General features: G+C 41.0%; 1 protein-coding gene across 1 annotated transcript in view; it reads right to left on the bottom strand.

Moving 5' to 3' along the window:
* LOC136856568 (uncharacterized) overlaps nucleotides 1–18,761 on the bottom strand; it is a 121,832-nt gene that overhangs the window by 88,611 nt on the left and 14,460 nt on the right. The window contains exon 2 of the mRNA XM_067134435.1: nucleotides 5,111–5,567. Within this exon, the coding sequence (XP_066990536.1) occupies nucleotides 5,111–5,564 (454 nt within the window). The 5' untranslated portion in view covers nucleotides 5,565–5,567. The remainder of the gene's footprint in view (nucleotides 1–5,110; nucleotides 5,568–18,761) is intronic.

Genomic DNA, 18,761 nt, shown 5'->3' with positions numbered 1-18,761 from the left:
TGGAGATCATATCACTTAGACGACAATAAGAGCACATCTTTATGGTTGTCTTTCCAATGGCTGTCCGTCGATGCCTGAGGACAACATGCTTGACCAAGGAGTAACTAACCTGGGCAAAGCCCTCTGGACTCCCATGGACTTCAGTATGCCTCCTCCCTGGTGCATGGGAGTCTGACAGGGACTGGGTTTAGGAGATCTGAGGGGCTGGATAGCTACCCCTTCACTGCACATCCAGTAAGACGCCTTTCCAATGGCTGTCTGTTGATGCCTGGGACCGGCAACATGCTCGACTGAGGGGGCAACTACCTATGTGTAACCCCTCGACCTCCCTTGGACTTCCAGTATGCTTCCTCCCTGGTGCATGGGAGGCTGACAGTGACCTTTGTCTGTGAGCATCGAGGGACGAGTAGCCACCTCCTCCACTGCACAACACTTCACTCTTACAAGGTTAACTTCTGTTAACCCAGACACAAGACTGGCAATGGCATGGGAAGGAAGCGAGGAAGTCAAGCGTGGGAGCAAGTGAATAAAAATAAGAGGGCTAGTTGCACGGGAGAAAAATAGGATGCGAGGAGAGCTGGTGCCAGACGATCGGGAGTAGGCGCCAGGCGCTGGGTGCTCCCAGGATGCAGATGGTGCCAGGCTAGCCGTTATAGTTGAAACTATAGCTAAGTAATTACTCGGTAAGTTATTTATATAAAAAATGTATTTAGGTTCAGTAGTCATGAAAATATACTGTATAGTATAATGAAAATACTCCACACCAGACATATCCTAGACGTAGTACGTAAGTCCCAGACATATCCTAGACGTACTACGTATCATCCTGAAACACTTTGACATTTCAAAATCATCTTACAGCACAACAAAATACTATCTATAAAATGTGCAGAATGTGCAGAATATCAATGCTGTTATACGCAATACCCTGTATGTATGTATGTACAGTACATCGTAGCACAAATGACCCAGCATCTCTGGCCAGCGTCTTAGTTCACAGCATATGCCTCTGAGCTCATGTTGTATACGTATGTATTGGTGCGGATTTGCATATCTTTTTGATCTGTGCCCTAAGTTCTTCCTAAATGCCCTGCTTCTTCTAAGGCTTCTGGCAAAGAGCCTATGCACCAGAGGAAGATCACGATACTCAAGGAGAAGGCAGATGTGATTGTTATGTTAAAGAGAGGGCAAAATCACAAAGAAATAGCAGCCCATTATGGCACGACATTAAGTGACATCACCGTCATCGAGAAGGAATATGAAGAGGGTAGAATGCTTGGGAAGGCCTGTGCTGGAAAAGTCGCCACCTTCGTTCATGTACTCTCTATCCCACCAATGGACCAGGATTTTGAAGAATTTCTCGGTCTGTACAAAATTCTTAAGAAAGTCAGGCAGCTGCAGATAATGACAGAGGCATGGGATAATTTTGAGGAAAGAGCCAGAAATTTTTCCAATGGCCTTAATGAACTGATGCAGCCCTATCGGAACACCTTTGTTCAATTACCTCAACAAGGTGGAGCCTCCCGAAACCCCTGACGAAGCACCTCCTGAAGAAGGGGAAGAGGCGCCGTGCCTCAGAGGAGATGTAACTCCCCAACTTTGCTGTGCAGTCATATCTTCATTGTCATTCATCGGACTGCACAGCTAATTCATCATCATCATCTTAAATCAACATTCATCACCAGTGAGTACCCGTATGATTTAATCTTATTATTACTATGTATTATTATTACAGGTACCCAGTGTATTACAGGCAGTCCCGGTTATCGGCGGGGTTCTGTTTCTGAGGGTGTGATGATAACCGAAAATTGCCGCTAACTGAAAATCGGCGATTTTGGCAAATTTTGGGGGTTATCGGCGCCAAGAAGTGCCGATTTTCAGTTATTGGCGCCTCTGTTAGGTATGTGTCGGCGCCAATACCCAATTATCGGCGCCGATAAGTGGAAATCGGCGATTTTTGGCACCGAAAATTGCCGATTTTCGTCACTAGACAAGCGCCATAAAACTGAATCACTGTTAACCGAGCCTGCCATTAACCGGGGGACTGCCTGTACGTATTATTATTATTTAATCTTATTATATTATGTACTGTAGTATTATTATTACTGTACATTATTATTTAATGTTATCAGTAAATAACGTGAAAATACAGAATATTGCTCTATGAAAAAACGAAAAAATCCGCGAATAGCGAGTTTCCTGCGAATAATTTACAGATATGTTCTACAGAAAAATCTGCAAATGGGTGAGTTTCCAGCGAATAATTTATAGATAGATTCCACAGAAAAATTCTGCGAGTCGCTGAGTCCATGAATTGTGAGTCTGCAAATAGTGGTGGTTGACTGTACACAGCCTGTCCTTCCCTAGACAGTGCCTGGACCCTGTGGTTTAGTCTCCAAAAAAAAAGCTAAAGTGATTGAGAAGTTTGCATATATAAAAATAAAAAATAATCACATAAATATATTTCAAGCAAAAAACATAAAACAGACAGCAAATGGCAGTCAGACAGAGAAGTGCAGCGACGTCTTCACACGACAGCGGCCGAAAGCAAAGTGGAGTGCAGGCTGACAAGTGGGCAGGGCTTCCCCTCCTACCATCAGTAGTTAACCCTTAAACGCCTACTGGACGTATCATACGTCGACTAAAATTGTCTGTTGGGTGTCAAGTGGATGTACCGTACGTCGACTACAAAAAATTTCAACCTTCGGTCAAATTTGACTTGACCGAAATGGTCGAAAAACGCAATTGTAAGCTAAAACTCTTACATTCTAGTAATATTCAATCATGTACCTTCATTTTGCAACAAATTGGAAGTCTCTAGCACAATATTTCGATTTATGGTGAATTTTTGAAAAAAAACTTTTTCTTACGCCCGCGCAGTAACTCGGCCGAAAATTTCAGAAATTCTTTCTTCATTTTGTCGTAATTTTTGCACTGTTCTATATTAGCCGTTACAAAAAGTTTTATACATGAAAATGTGTGCAATTTCATGTAAAATACAGCAAAATACAACCCATGGTTGTAGCTTTTATCAGTTTGGAAATATTTTCATATAAACCATGATAACTGCCAAAACTTCAACCTTCGGTCAACTTTGACTCGACCGAAATGGTAAAAAAATGCAATTGTAAGCTAAAACTCTTACATTCTAGTAATATTCAATCATTTACCTTCATTTTGCAACCAATTGGAAGTCTCTAGCACAATATTTCGATTTATGGTGAATTTTTGAAAAAAAAACTTTTTCCTTACGTCCGCGTCAGAAATTCTTTCGTCACGTTGTCGTAATGTTTGCACCGTTTTATATTAGTCGTTACGTAAAGTTTCATATATGGAAATGTGCGCAATTTCATGTAGAATACAACAGAAATAGAATACAACAGAAAATAACTCATGGTTGTAGCTTTTATCAGTTTTGAAATATTTTCATATAAATCACGATAACTGCCAAAATTTCAACCTTCAGTCAACTTTAACTTGACCGAAATGGTCAAAAAATGCAATTATAAGCTAAAACTCTTACATTCTAGTAATATTCAATCATGTAACTTCATTTTGCAACAAACTGGAAGTCTCTAGCACAATATTTCGATTTATGGTGAATTTCTGAAAAAAAAAAACTTTTTCCTTACGCTCATGCCGTAACTCGGCCGAACATCTCAGAAATTCTTTCACACGTTGTCGTAATGTTTGCATCGTTTTACATTAGTCATTACATAAACTTTTATATATGAAAATGTGCGCAATTTCATGTAGAATACAACAGAAAATAGCTCATGGTTGTAGCTTTTATCAGTTTTGAAATATTTTCATATAAATCACAATAAATAGAAAAAAATTGACTTTCGGTCAACTTTAACTCGACCGAAATGGTCGAAAACTGCAATTGTAAGCTAAAACTCTTACATTCTAGTAATATTCAATCATTTACCTTCATTTTGCAATAAATTGGAAGTCTCTAGCACAATATTTCGATTTATGGTGAATTTTTGAAAAAAACATTTTCCTTACGTCTGCGCGGTAACTCGGGAAAACATCTCAGAAATTCCTTCGTCACGTTGTCGTAATATTTGCACCATTTTATATTAGTCGTTACATAAAGTTTTATATATGAAAATGTGCACAATTTCATGTACAATACAACAGAAAATAACTCATGGTTGTAGCTTTATCAGTTTTGAAATATTTTCATATAAATCACGATAAATAGAAAAAATTCGACTTTCGGTCAACTTTGACTCGACTGAAATGGTCGAAAACTGCAATTGTAAGCTAAAACACTTACCGTCTAGAAATATTCAATCAATTAGCTTCATTTTTCAACAAACGGGAAGTCTCTAGCACAATATTTCGATTTATGGTGAATTTTTGAAAAAAACATTTTTTTACGTCCGCTGCATTACAAATTCATGCATCATTTTGTGATAATATTCTCTCTGTGTTGCTTTGATCGTTTTACAATTTTTTATATACCAAAATCATTGCAATTTAGTGTACAATACAAAGAAAAACAAAATAACCCGTTAGCTTTTACCTTTTTGCTCACAGCGTGATTTGTATAAAATTATATATGAAAAAATTTTTTTGTGCTGTCATATATTTCAATATTTATATATGATAATGATATTTTTTTCATTTCTGATGGTTGCATACTAAACTTCAGGCAATGACAAAAAGGAGCCAAAATGAACTCTTAACCTTAAAAACTAAGCGTGCTGTGATTTTTGAAAAAAACTTTTTTTCCGCTTCGGCGCTAACTCACTGAACGCCGCCGGCATACGGGAGACATTTTTGTAAATAGAGGCTCGGCGTTTAAGGGTTAATGACCTTGTCTGAAAGTTAAATGGCTGTTCCAGCTCGTGTTCATAAGCTACAGGCTAACTCCCAATGTAAAGAACGAAGGTTTATATTTGTGAAGGAACAAAATGGCATTAATGACTGTGTGCGTTTAAAAAAAAATTAGGACAGATATATTACTGTTCAACATTTCCTCTCTCTCTCTCTCTCTCTCTCTCTCTCTCTCTCTCTCTCTCTGTCTCTTCTCTCTCTCTCTCTCTCTCTCTCTCAAACAGACAGTCACCTGCGTGACATCAGTTATAACTTTACATACCAGAAAATTTGTTCTTCCTAGATAATTCAGAAGAGTTATGATATCCTGATGGTTTATCCTTCTTGACATCACACCTTGATTTTTCCTTACGCACTGACTTGTGCTCTGATCTTGCCTCTCTTCTGTTAAATGATGATTCATGTCTACTGCCCTTAAGTTTGCTCTCAGTTTCCACAACAGATTTTTTTAACTTTACAAGTTTCTCATATTCTCTAAGCATTTTTCTTAAATTATACACTCCACACTTTCGTAATTCATTTTCGGGCATTGCCTTCAAATTGCGGAGATAAACTCTGCACTCCTTTATTTTAATTTGAGACCGCTGTACGACATTTTTAAGATAAAGCTCTGGAGACCCTGCAGATACAATGGATTCCTTTTCATTTGCAGCAAAATCAATACAAAGCTGCTCATCCTCCAAAAATATTTGGAATAACTTCTCCAAATCATCCATATCCTGAAATATAAATCATCAGAAATATTATCTATTCATAATACAGTAAATAAAAGGGATATTGAAATTTAATTAAATATAAATCATCATAATACAATGACTTTTATACTAAAATAATGATATTTAGATAAAATACATTTTTTAGGTACTTACCCTCCATCATTAGCTTAATCTGCAGCTACTTGGCACAGGTTCAACAAGTGTTAAAACTGAAACAAACGTTAACAAGCAAAACACTCCCAATAGTTACTCCCCCACGTTTTAGAGGGAGGGGTTAAGACAGCAAGTGTTTTGGTTCATCAGTCGTTTCTTAATCTCTTAAGAGGGGAGGAGGGAGGGATCTCAATGATGGAGGGTAAGTGCCTAAAAAAATGACATGGGTAGTTTATCCTTTATCCGGGTAACAGCGCAACAGCCACTCCGCACAGGTAAGTAGTTTGACCCCGACTCAGCGACCTGACCCAGCGACGACCCGACACAGTGACCCAACCCAGCGCGACCATTCTAGCACAGAATTCAAAGTGATAACATGGAGTCTGCTCATCCCTTGCAAACCTGGTGACTATTATTAATTTGGTGAAATTATGTGACAATGAAAATGAATTGCGTTTGTTTCTGATGAAAAGTGGCCTTTTAGGCAGTTTTAGTGGTCTGTGTGAACAGTGTAAGGAAGGAACAATTAGTCTTGTGAAAGATGAAAACACATGGCGATGCAGTTTAAGAAAATGCAGAAAAGTATTTCAATTAGGAATGGCTCATTCTTCTCTTGGTCACATCTTGACTTCAGTACTATACTGTATCTTATTCACAGATGGATTCATGAACTATCACAGAAATATAAGCAAATGACCTAGAAAATTGGGTCTCCAAACACAATAGTCGATTGGTACAGTCTTTGCCGTGAAGTGTGCAACGACATTTTGGTGAAAGATAACTGCAAAATCGGGGGACCAGACACGTAGTTGAGATTGACCAGTCCAAATTTGGCAAGAGAAAATTTCATAAGGGCAAGTGAGTTGAGGGTTGTTGGGTTTTAGGCGGGATTGGTCATGAAACAAAGGACACGTTTTTTGAAGTTGTTCCCGACAGATCTGCTGAAACACTACTTCCAATATTGATAAAAAATATTCATCCAGACTCAACTGTGATTTCAGATTGCTAGAAATCATACCACACTGAGCCCGCATTTTAAAGACCACCTGAACATTAATCATTCCTTGAATTTTGTTGATACAAAAGACAAAAGCATCCACACAAACACTATCGAATCCACGTGGCGTGTGTTGAAACGAAATGTTTTACCAAGAAGCGGTACAGTGAAACACCTGTGCAACTTGTATTTTTCGAAGTATTGCATCAAAAAAGGTATCTATCTAATGTTGAGTGTCCGTTTAAAGCTTTTTCTAGAGCTTATTAAACGGACATATCCATTAGCTAAAGTGGAGTTAACGCCGAAGAAAATGCGTTCTGATTCCGGCGACACCCAAAAAACGCGGGACGCCGCTGTACAAACAGAACAGCCCGTGGACCAAAACAAAAGAAGAAGAATCAACTTGCCAGACTGGTCCGACAATTCCGATTTCAAATAAGGTACATGTGCTTTTTATTTATATCATATAAGGAGATTCTCTTGGTTAAGATAGTAAATCGTTGATAAATAGAGGTTAGGGGTACAATTTCCCCCCCGTAACACCTGTGGTTAGTGCTTGCAGTGCGACATTACTGCTTGCCAGAATATATGTGCTTGCCAGGAATCAATCAAAATGCGGATAAGGCGCGTAGCGCCATTCCGCTACACTGAAACTGAAAGCAGAAATGTGTAAAAATGACTGCTAACAAGCACAGGTTCCACAGTTTTTGTCTGTCCGCCATTTTTGTTGTGTATTGTTCCGCCCGTTTTCTTGTCAGAGCTTACCTCCATCTAGTGGTAGGTTCTGACCATAAAACTGGCCAAACGTAGGGTTGCCTGGGTAAACCATAGCTGCTCCAATGACATTTTTATAATAAAATAAAGTTTTATATATACTTACCCCATAATTACATAGCTATTAGTTTCTTTGAATTGGCAGCTTAAAATTTTGAAATTGCGGGTCAAGCTAGTTTGTTTTGGTTATGGCGGTGTGCCCCCCCCACTTTCGGGGGAAGAAGAGGTACAACATAGCAAAGAGCTTCAATTTGTTTATGCCCTTATGTCCAAGTGAGGGGAGGCGGGGGGCTCCGATCATGTAATTACTGGGTAAGTATATATAAAACTTTACTTTATTAAAAAAAATGTCATTTTCATGTAAGTAACTTACCCAGTAATTACACAGCTGATTCCCACATTGAATGGAGGTGGGAATGTTGAACATATCTACCCCAAAACATTATTAATAGTAATGAGTTTGAGAATAGAAATTTGCTAACATTGCATCAATGTTGTTGAACCTTACCTGATAAGAGAGCTACTACGGGTAGATACTGCCTCTGGTTGGTGCTCATCTTATCCAGTAGAGGTGAGGCAGTAAAGCCTTGAGGGCCTACTTTTACAGTGGGTGTTTTGTAGTGATGGACTAATTTCTGAGGGCTAGCAAACTACAACAAGATAATCCTGTCCAGGGTGCAGTACCACACAAAATAACCAGAGTAAATAGTCACTATAACCACCAAAAACTAAATTAAAAACACTAATACCCAACCATTAAAACCAAAAGACTGGAGGGTACTCCAAGTACATAGTACTCCCAGGCTCCCCAAAAAACTCAACACCCTAAGCAAGGACATTGCTTTCTAAGTTTCCTCCCCCAACACCACGCCAGCCACATAAAATGGACCCAAGGTACGGCACTGATCGTAAGTAGTCTCAATATCCCTTAAGTAATGCGATGCAGACACCGACTTGCACTTCAAAAACGTCGCTTGCACAATTGACACGAGGGATAAATTGTGTTTGAACGCCAAAGACGTAGCGACTGCTCTTATCTCATGGGGTTTTACCTTGTAAGAGGAGAGGGAGTCTTCGCTCACCATGGAATGTGCTTCCGAAATCAAGTTCCTGAGAAAAAATGCCAGGGCATTCTTAGACAAGGGTCGAGAGGGATATTTTACAGAACACCAAAGGTTCCTTGAAGTACCACGAATGTCTTTCGTTCTGTGAAGATAAAACTTAAGGGCACATACTGAACAGAGTTCTTTCTTCTTCAGAGGGCCCTACTATCTCAGACAAGCTCTTGATCGTTGAGGCCATGGATTCGATGGCGATTTGTTCTTAGCTAAAAAGTCTAAGGAAAAGGAGCAAACTGCTACCCCGAGAAAATCCGATATTTCTGTCCAAAGCATGGATTTCGCTGAATCTTTTGGCAGTGGCCAAGGCGACCAGAAAAAGTTTTCCTGGTTAGATCCCTTAAAGAGGTAGATTGCATGGGCTCAAAACGTGAACTGGACAGCCACTTAAGTACCACGTCTAAGTTCCAGGAAGCAAAGGTTTTTCTTTAAGCTTTGTGGTATCAAAAGACTTAATAAGGTCGGACAAATCCTGTTTAGATGATAAGTCCATTCCTTTATGGCGGAAAACCAAGCTAAGCATAGCTCTGTAGCCTTTAATGGTAGAGGTGGAAAGTCCTTTAGTGGAGGGTAGGAACAGGAGAAAAGTCCCCTATTTCTGCTACAGCGGTATTAGAAGAGGACACGTTATTTCGTCTGCACCAAGACCTGAAGATGGACCATTTAGCCTGGTAGACATTATCTGATGACTGTCTTCTACATTCGCAATCGCGTCTCCAGCCGCTCTTGAAAGGTCCTTCTTTTGGAGCAGTCACCTAACAGTTTGAATACTGTTAGGGCCAGAGAAGACACATTTTGGTGGAACCATCAGAAGTGAGGTTGCCTGGGAAGTTGTTGTTTCTGTGGCAGCAGTCTCGGGAAGTCCGTAAGAAGTTCTAGCAGATCCGGGAACCATTCTTTTGCTGGCCAGAAGGGGGCTATCAAGATCATGGACAGGTTCTGATGAGACTGGAATTTGTTGATGACTTGTCTCACTAAACTGAATGGGGGAAAGGCATACAGAGCTTTGTCTGACCAGTCCTGCAACATTGCATCGGTCACCCATGCCAAGGGATCTGGTACTGGTGAGCAGATGAGAGGAAGCCCATGATTCCTGGAGGATGCGAACACATCTATCATGAGTTTCCCCCAGAGCTTCCATAGATCGAGACAAACTAACGGGTCTAATGTCCATTCTGTTGGAAGGACCTGTCTCTGACGGCTCAATTCATCCACCAGAACGTTGAGTCTCTCCTGGATAAAACGCGTTGTCACTTGAGTGTCGTTCTGGTGTAACCAAAGAAGAAGACCCCTTGCAGCCTCGTACAGGGAGAAAGAGTGGGTTCCCCCTTGTATCTTGATGTACACTAGTGCCCTCGTGCTGTCCAAATGCACTGTTACTGTCCTCCCCCGAATTTTTGAAGCGAAGCACTGTAGGCCCAGAAATATCACCTGTAACTCTTTTATGTTGATGTGCCAGTTTTGGTGTTCCTGAGATCAGGTACCTGACACTTCTCTTCACCGCAAAAGAACTCCCCAACCTAGGTTCGAAGCCTCTGAAAAGAACTCTAAGCTGGGGTTCAGAGGTTGAAGAGATTCCCCTCCTGATAGTCTATTCCTGGAATTCCACCAACGAAGGTCCTCCTTGATTTCCTGCGTTATTAGGAACACAAACAAGTCCGGAAACTTTTTCCCATTCCAGCTGGCTCTGAGGAAGAATTGGAGAGGTCTCAGGTGAAGTCTTCCCAGAGTGACAAATTGTCCATGGACGAGAGGGTGCCTAGAAGACTCATCCATTGATTGGCCGAGCAAAAGTTATAGTTCCAGAAATTCTTCCACTGTCTAGAGACACTTTTCTATTCTCTTCAGGACTGGAAAAACCCAAAAATGCAGAGAGTTGATTGTCATTCCTAAATAAGGAATCTCCTGAGAAGGAGTCGGGAGAGGCTTGTCCCGATTGATAAGAAGACCCAATTCTTGGGTCACGAGAAGAGTTATGTGAATGTCCTCCGTACACTGAGCTTTCGAGCAGGAACGTAGTAACCAGTTGTCTAGATATAGGGAGATCTTTATCCCCATCAAATGAAGCCATTTTGCTAGGGGAGCCAATACCCTGGTGAACACTTGCAGCGACATTGAGAGACCGGAGCACAGAGCCCAAAATTGGAACACCTTGCCCTGAAAGACAAACCTGAGGTAATTTCTCAAAGTCGGATGCACTGGAATGTGAAAGTACGCATCCTGCATGTCGATGGACGCCATCCAATCTCCCTGGTGAATGGACGCAACGACCAACTGGTTTGTTTCCATCTTGAATGTTGTCTTTTTGACAAAGACAATTAGAGCACTTATGTCCAAAACAGGTCTCCAGCCCCCCGATGACTTAGACACTACAAAGAGACGGTTGTAGAATCCTGGAGAACGAATGTCCTCTACTACCTCTATAGCCTCTTCCTGAACAAGAGACTCGACCTCTAGCAAGAGAGCAGCAAATCTCTCTGAGCCTGGAGAGTAAGCTGTCAATTCGACAGGCTTGCAGATTGCAGGAGGTTTGTTCAAAAAGGGGATGTGTAGGCCTCTGTGGTAGGCTAAGTTTGGGTTTGTATGATGAAAGATGATTTGTGTGAATTAAGTGTTTCGTTTTTGTTGTTGTGATGTTTTTTATTATGTTTATTTTGGGTTTTTGTTATGAATCTGTGATGTATGTTTTCATGTTTTTTTTTTTTTTTATTTGCAGTTTGCTTGAATGTGATAGGGTAGAGTAATTGGCTTCCCTTCACCTGAACCGGAAGAGGCTTTACCTGCAAGAGGAAATTGACACTGGCAACTACCAAAGCAGTCGAACAGCTGGAAAGACCGAACCATTTTCAAGTGCCTTAGTGTCAAGTTTTCATGTCAGTTACTTAAAACAGTGACTGTCCTAAATGGGATCAGGGTTAGGGAAAGTGCTTAAATATCTGTAGGCTGATTTTATTGTGAATGAGATCTCAGATTCTTGTTTGGAAGGAAAGAAGGGCTTTGGTGTAGAAAAAGACTGCATGAAGAAATTCCAAAGTAATTTCTGCCTCAGCTTGGATGTCATAGCTGAAATAAACTCCGTAAGTGATCCCCAAAATTGTGCGTTGACTTCCGTGGTTATCTTGAATTATTCTGAGATGAAGTGCCGAGAAAGATAAGGAACTTAAATTGGATATATGCCAGAGTTGGATATTTGTTGATAATATTTTGACTATTGATAGTATTAAGTTAGGCTAAGTTAAGTACAGTATAGGAGGATTGTTTTGGTAAACTTTAGTGGTAAGTAGGAAATAAGTTAGGTTAAGTATTGAAAGATGATAATTGCTAAACAGTGGCAAATGTAAATAAAATTAGGATAAGGTTCTGTTTGAAGGTCTTCAGCCCACTGTAATATTAAGGTTAATAATAAATTAGGATAGGTGAAAAAGAGTTCTCTTTAACCTCTGAATCTGTTCCCATCATCCTGCACCAATTGTGTTAAATAAAAAAAAGCCCCTACACCCCCTTCAGGACAGACACTGTCCAGGATTCCGCTCCCTTTTGTTCCCACCATTCCCGAAAGCGGAGGAGCCGCGCTCCTGCCTGAGTACGGAGGACTATGACTTTATTTCTTGGAGGAAGACTTGGAGGAGGACTTTTTGATGAACGCTGTGGGAAACGGGTATATGTTCTTGTTCTAGTATGTGTTCTAGAATGGTAGTTCCGAAAGGGCGTAGTTTGCAGCGGAGACGAAGATCTGGGAGGAAGAGTTGAAGAATCCTTGGGACGTCTCGCAGATTGGGAGAGCAGGTCCTAAGTGTTCTTTTTCTGCAGGTCAGAGGCAATGTCCAGTACTATAGACTGGGGAAAAAGGTGTGTCTTGTCCAAGGGGGAGAAGAGGAGGGCTGATCTCTGAGGAGTGACGCCTTTCGAAGTAAAAGAACACCAAAGCTCTCTTTTCTTAAGCACACCCATGGTGTACAGACTAGCTAACTCCTGCGTACTATCGCGAATGCCCTTGTCAATACAGGAAGGAACTCCTAAGAGATCCAAAGAGATTTCTTGAGATGGCCGACAATACCGACTGACTCGTCTCCATTTTGAACTTTGTTGTTTGAACAAAGAGGTTCAGGGCACTGATGTCCAGGACAGGTCTCCATCCTCCCGATGACTTGAGAACCAAGAAGAGGTGGTTGTAAAACCCCTCCGTGTTGGCATCCTTGACTCCTTCCCCGGCTTTCTTCTCTAGTAGGGCTGACACTTCCCAAGATAGGGCCAAAAACCTCTCTGAGCCTGCTGATTAGGCTGTTAAGCTGATGGGAGAGGTTACTAAGGGTGGTTTCTCCCTGAAAGGGATTGCATAGCCCCCTTTCAGTACTTTCAGCACACACGGCTCCACATTCTTGTTCTTCCATTCTGTCCAGAAATGGGAAAGTCTTGCTCCCACTGGAAAACAGAAGATGGACGACTCATTTTTGAGGTGCTGGCTTGTTAACGGGTTTCTTGGCTGGTCTGGAAGTTTGGAGGTTGGCTCTAGGTCTGGACTGGAAACGACCTCTAGAACTTTGAAAGGGCTGTTGCTGCAAGGGCAACGACATTCTAGCAGCTGTGGTAGTTGTAGTGGCTCGTGCAGGGAACTTAGTCCTTCTGGTGGACTGAGCGACAAGGTCCTGCATTGATTTCTTCTGTAGCTCTACTGAAACCCATTCCAGAGTGTCTTGCAGGAATAGAATACAGTGAACCCCCCGTATTCGCGGGGGATGCGTCCCACACCCCCCGGCGAATAGGTCAAATCTGTTAATGCTTAAAACCCCCCTAAAAACACTTAGAACTGCCCATTTTGATAGCTTAAACCAAGAAAAACCCTGTAAAAATGCTTATAACTAAGTATTTTAATAGTTTTATCACAAAAAGTGCATTTATTCATGAAAATTGTATGAAAATACAGTAATTAGTGAATATTTCTCAGTGAAAAATACTGCGAATGGGTGAATTTTCCGCGAATGATGGCTAGATATGTTCCACAGAGAAACCTGCAAATGCGTCAGTCCGCGAACCATGAGAACGCGAATACAGGGGGTTTACTGTATTCTTGTCCAGGGGGGCAAAAAGAAGAGAAGAAAGCTGAGATGGGGTGACTCTCTTTGCCGTAAATGAGCACCACAAATCCCTTTTTTTAAGGACTCCCATTATGAAGATGGTCGCCAGCTCTAGTGGCCCATCTCTCATGGCTCTATCAGTGCACACCAGAACTTCTAGCCAATCCGGTGTGAAGTTCTCTTGAAGAGACATACAGTCTTCTATTTTCTTAGCTAGAGCCCCCACCATCCAATCCAGAAAACTGAAGACCTCGAAGACTTTAAAGATGTCTTTAAGTAGATGGTCCAACTCCTTGGTGGTGAAGAGAATTCTGGCTGAAGAGTAAGCAGAACAACAAGAAGCATCTATGAAACTCAAGAAGCCCCCTTGAGAGGAAGCAGAAACTCCCAAGGACGGAGCTTCTCCAGTTGCATACGACAGATACTTCTGCCTTATCAATCAAGTCGGCAGCGAACAGAACACCGCTTTTCCGACATCTCTCTTTTCTGCTAACCAGGCGTCAATGCGGGCGAATGCTTTCTTCGAAGACGAAGATAAAACTATACGTGGAAGTCTGGCAGTACCTGGAGGTTGTCGCATCAAGAAAGCCGACCCCAAAGACGAAGGGACAGCTGGAGAGAAGAATGAAGGGTAGCAGATCAGGAAAAATTTGAGCAGCGCCAAATAGTTTGATGGAGGTTGCTCCTCTTCTACTGGTTCCTCGACGGAGGAAGCGGGTCATCCTGGAAGGTACATGGTTTCTTGCACTACCAGAGCTGGCTTTTGAAGAAGGCTCAGAACTTTGTCAAGCCGGAGTTGAAGCGGAGCCAACAAAGGATCTTGAGCAACTGAAGGAAATTCACCTGAAGAAGTTGGGTGAACTTCGAGGGAAACACCCACAGACACTGGACGCATGGACGTTAGGCACCCACTCGCTGTCGGAACAGACACTGAATCTTTCAAGGTGACTGCACTCCTAGAGGACACTTGGAGCCTAAAGGATGGACACTCAGCGATTTGACATTCAAACACAGATCGATCATACGCAGGATCTTCCAATTTGGAATGATCAGAAACTGGGGGCCCATGAACTGGAAAAACGGACACTGAATGCTCATGCGATAGGCGCTCAGATGAAGTGTGCTCATACGATGGGAGCTCGAGAGATGATAGCTCGGACACTGAAAGATCTTCAAGTTGGCACGTACACACAACACTATCAGACACTGGGCACTCGGACACTTTGCGGCGATTAACTGGACTGGCATACACTCTTTTGGGGTCGGAATGCAATTTTGCAACTGAATGGGCATGAGAATCTCTCACTGGCGACTCCCAAAACCTACATGAAGGGAGAGGGCTACGTTCCCTCTCTACAGCTCGCTTACGAGATGGGGGCGAATCTGTTTCCAAGGAAGCGCCCAGCCTTTTCAATGGCCTAGAAACTTTCGCAAAACAACCACTGTGCTTCTTGGTTGCGAAAATCTGAATCACTTGATGATAGGGCATGCACGTCCATTCGGACGCCTTTTCAATGGCGTCCCTCTGCAGCCTGGGATTGGCAGACAACAGGCTTGGATGAGGCAACAGTTGCTTGTGGGCAAACCCCACCAACCTCCCTTGGACTGCCAGTTTGCTTTCTGCCAGGTGAGCAAGGGGAGTTTAACAGGGATCTTAGTCTAGGAGCATCAGTGGGACAAACAGCTGCCCCCTCCACTGACACTGCACTCGACACTACACTATTAAATTTGTCCATCAGGACCTTCACAGAATTCCCAATCTGGGAAACAGTATTCACAAGTAAATTAAATTTTTTATCTACCTGTGCTTCTAAGCTGGCAATGGCACTGAGTTCAGCAGAATGAGAGCTATGTAATGGAGTGACAGGAAAGGCTGGAGGACTGGAAATGGGAGAAAAGGCTGTCACAGGTGTTGAAGGGATAGGCAGAACAGCAATATCAACTCCTGGAAAATGAACTGTACTAGCAGAAGCCTTAGCTTCAGCCCTAGCTGTAGATTTCCTCAGTTGGTCAAGCTGTAATTTATCTAGCTGTGTCTGTAAAGTCTTCCACTTTCCCTTATCCCAGTCCTTACATTCCTCACAATTAAGCTCAGGAGAGCAAATTTGCTCCCTGCAAGAACTACATGTGGTATGGGAGTCATATTTTGCAGAAGTGAGTCTAGTTTTGCAGCCTTTGCTGCAATACCTAATGCTAGACAAACTAGAGTCAGACATAATAAGTCTAAAGCCCAATTAGGAAAGTCACAATTGAAAATATATTTCAGAATTCTAGCTAAGCTAAATACCTACGCTACTAAAAGCAAAGAATACTTCACCACAAGACGATTTCAGACCATCTGGTGAAAATGAATCAAGAGCTGCTAATAACCAGTGTAGAGTCATTAGCCGGCAGAAACGAATTGAGCTCTTTAGCTACGTTGTACCTATTCTTCTTATATAAAATTGGAATGTTTACATCCGGGCATGCAGGTACAGTAAACCCCTCGTATTCGCGGAGGATGCGTACCACATACCCCGGCTAATATTACTTAGAACCCTTCTAAAAACACTTAGAACTGCCTATTTTGATAGTTCAAACAGACACAAAACAAACTAAAAATGTTTATACAGGTATTATCCTACTTACAATGGGGCTAGGTTCCAAAAAAAACCAACGTTTGTTGGAAGAAACGTAAGAAATACCAAATCGTATCTCAAACATAGCCTAGCCAACACTAGGGTATTCGGTACCATGTATACATATAAGGTAGCCTAGTCTACACTATAAAGTATACTCTACACATACACAGTATAGTAATTATTACTATCAGCTAATTTTGGAGGTTCATGAAAAGTGAAATTGAATAACAAACAAGAATTAGCTTAGCCTACATTATGGTATATTGTATACATAAACGGCAGCATAGCCTACATTATACTGTACTTGATATTCACATATCGTATTATACAAACATCAACATAACGAATATGCATCTTTTCCATGGATCTTTTCAAATGTATCCAATAATACTGTATATATTCTTATATTGCTTTTGTAGTATAAATTGCAGTCATAGCGATCAATGTTTTGGTTTGGAAATCGTTTATGTAGTGTTTATTTTGCCGTATTTAATTCAGTTCAGAGCGCTTTTCTTGCTTCTAGTTAGCATAAATGAACCTCTAGATACTTTACTGTATTTATATGGGGCAAGGTTATTTTTCGTTATACAGTGTTTTCAAGTCAAAATATAACTAAAATACGTCTCGTTGTGAAATTAATTTATCTATTATTCTCGTCAATAGATGACGGATGATGATGGCCGTTGGGGGCGTTTGTTTTGTGTAAAAAAATTCAAGATTCCGTTCGCTATTTTCACTTGATTTCATCATAATAGCACCTTTACGTATTTATCGTTTATTGGTGTAAAAATAAGAGTAATATGTGTTCTTTCATGCCCAGTAGTTTTGATTAAAATACTTTCTCTTCAATTTTAATTACAATTGAGTTTCATTCATGTTGCCGATGCACGATAATTTACATTATAGTCATTAGCAGCTTGAACATTGTTTTCTCAGCATCAGCTACAACTTGCAGCCTAAATTTAGCAGTATATTTCCTTGATGATCTTTTATCCATACTGAATAAGGGTATAATGTAAAAATATATCAGTCCTATTCCACGTAACGTCATTTGTGCTATAACCCACAGAAATTGTTTATTACCGTACGATGGTTGAAATACCCAGTAAACGGCTGTTGTTATCTGATTCGGTTATAAGCAAAACAACAATTTCTCGATCGGTTGTTTAAGGCTGTACGCATTTACGCAAGAATATAACATTTTAACAATACTTTTATCATTCTCTTTTACTTTTTTAACTAGAAGATGGGATAAAGAGATGGAGGAAAAGTTGTCTATTGTAATTTGGTCTCTCTCACTGCCTGATTACGCTGCTGCCTGTGCTCACGCGAAATTTTAAAATATTTTAAAAATAATATTGTTGTATCGGTATTAATTGCTTACCCCACTGCAAAATCGAATTATCGTAACTCGAGCATTACCTGAGTATTTTATCACAAAAAGTGCATTTAGTCATGAAAATGAGATGAAAATACAGTAACTAGTGAATATTTCTCAGTGAAAAATACCGCAAATGGGAAAATTTTCCGCAAATAATTGGTAGATACGTTCCACAGAGAAACCTGTGAATACGTGAGTCTGCAAATCATGAGAACGTGAATACGGGGTTTTACTGTATTCCTGCCTACCTGTCGGTGGTTACTGGCTAACCACTTTGTTCAAGAGTTAAGCGGCTGTTTCCATCTTAGCCATAAGTAATTCCTAATGTAAAGGACTGATGGTTTGTATATCGTGTAGGAACAATTGATTTTTCCTATACTTTTAGTGTAGCTGTTAATGGAGATGACGTTTTATTCATTGTTGATCTGTTATTCTCTCTACCTCTACTCATTGCCTGACGATCTTTCCTCTTTTCCTAATGAATTCCTACCTACCCACCCACCCCTACTTTTTCATCACCTTCCCTCACTTGATGTCTGTTAGAACAAATGTCTCCCTAACGGTTTGCGCACGTGTGTAACCCTCTACCTATCCCCGTTTTCATTCCTTACCTTCCCTTGCATTTTGTGGATGCAAGAGGCTCTGTCCTACCCCAGCCTTCAGCCTTGTTACTCCCCTTCCCTAACGGTTTAAGCATTCGTTGAACATTTCCATGGTTTAGGCATTCGTCGTACAGTTCCATAACAAATACATGTCCACTTTGTTTGTGAGTGTTCTCCCCCACCTAAAACCCCAAATTCACAGTCCCCAACCATGTTGGTTAGAGGTGAGAGGTGAATAGTAGTTGACCAACAAAATAAAGCAACTTCATCACAGCAGCACTAAAAATATAGGAAAAATCAGTTTCCAAGGTAAAAGTACATGCAGAGTTAACACTTAGAAATATCAAACCTATTATTAAAGGAGCTAAGTATTTCCAAGTATTAGCTCCGCATGGACTGTATGGAACAGTTCCCCGAATATGAGAGACATTAGGGAGCCATATGTTCACGAAGGGATTGGCTAAGGAAATCTATTA

The sequence above is a fragment of the Macrobrachium rosenbergii genome, chromosome 36 (genome assembly GCF_040412425.1).
Source record: "Macrobrachium rosenbergii isolate ZJJX-2024 chromosome 36, ASM4041242v1, whole genome shotgun sequence".
Classification (NCBI taxonomy): domain Eukaryota; kingdom Metazoa; phylum Arthropoda; class Malacostraca; order Decapoda; family Palaemonidae; genus Macrobrachium; species Macrobrachium rosenbergii.
This window is presented reverse-complemented; position numbering and strand designations above follow the sequence as displayed.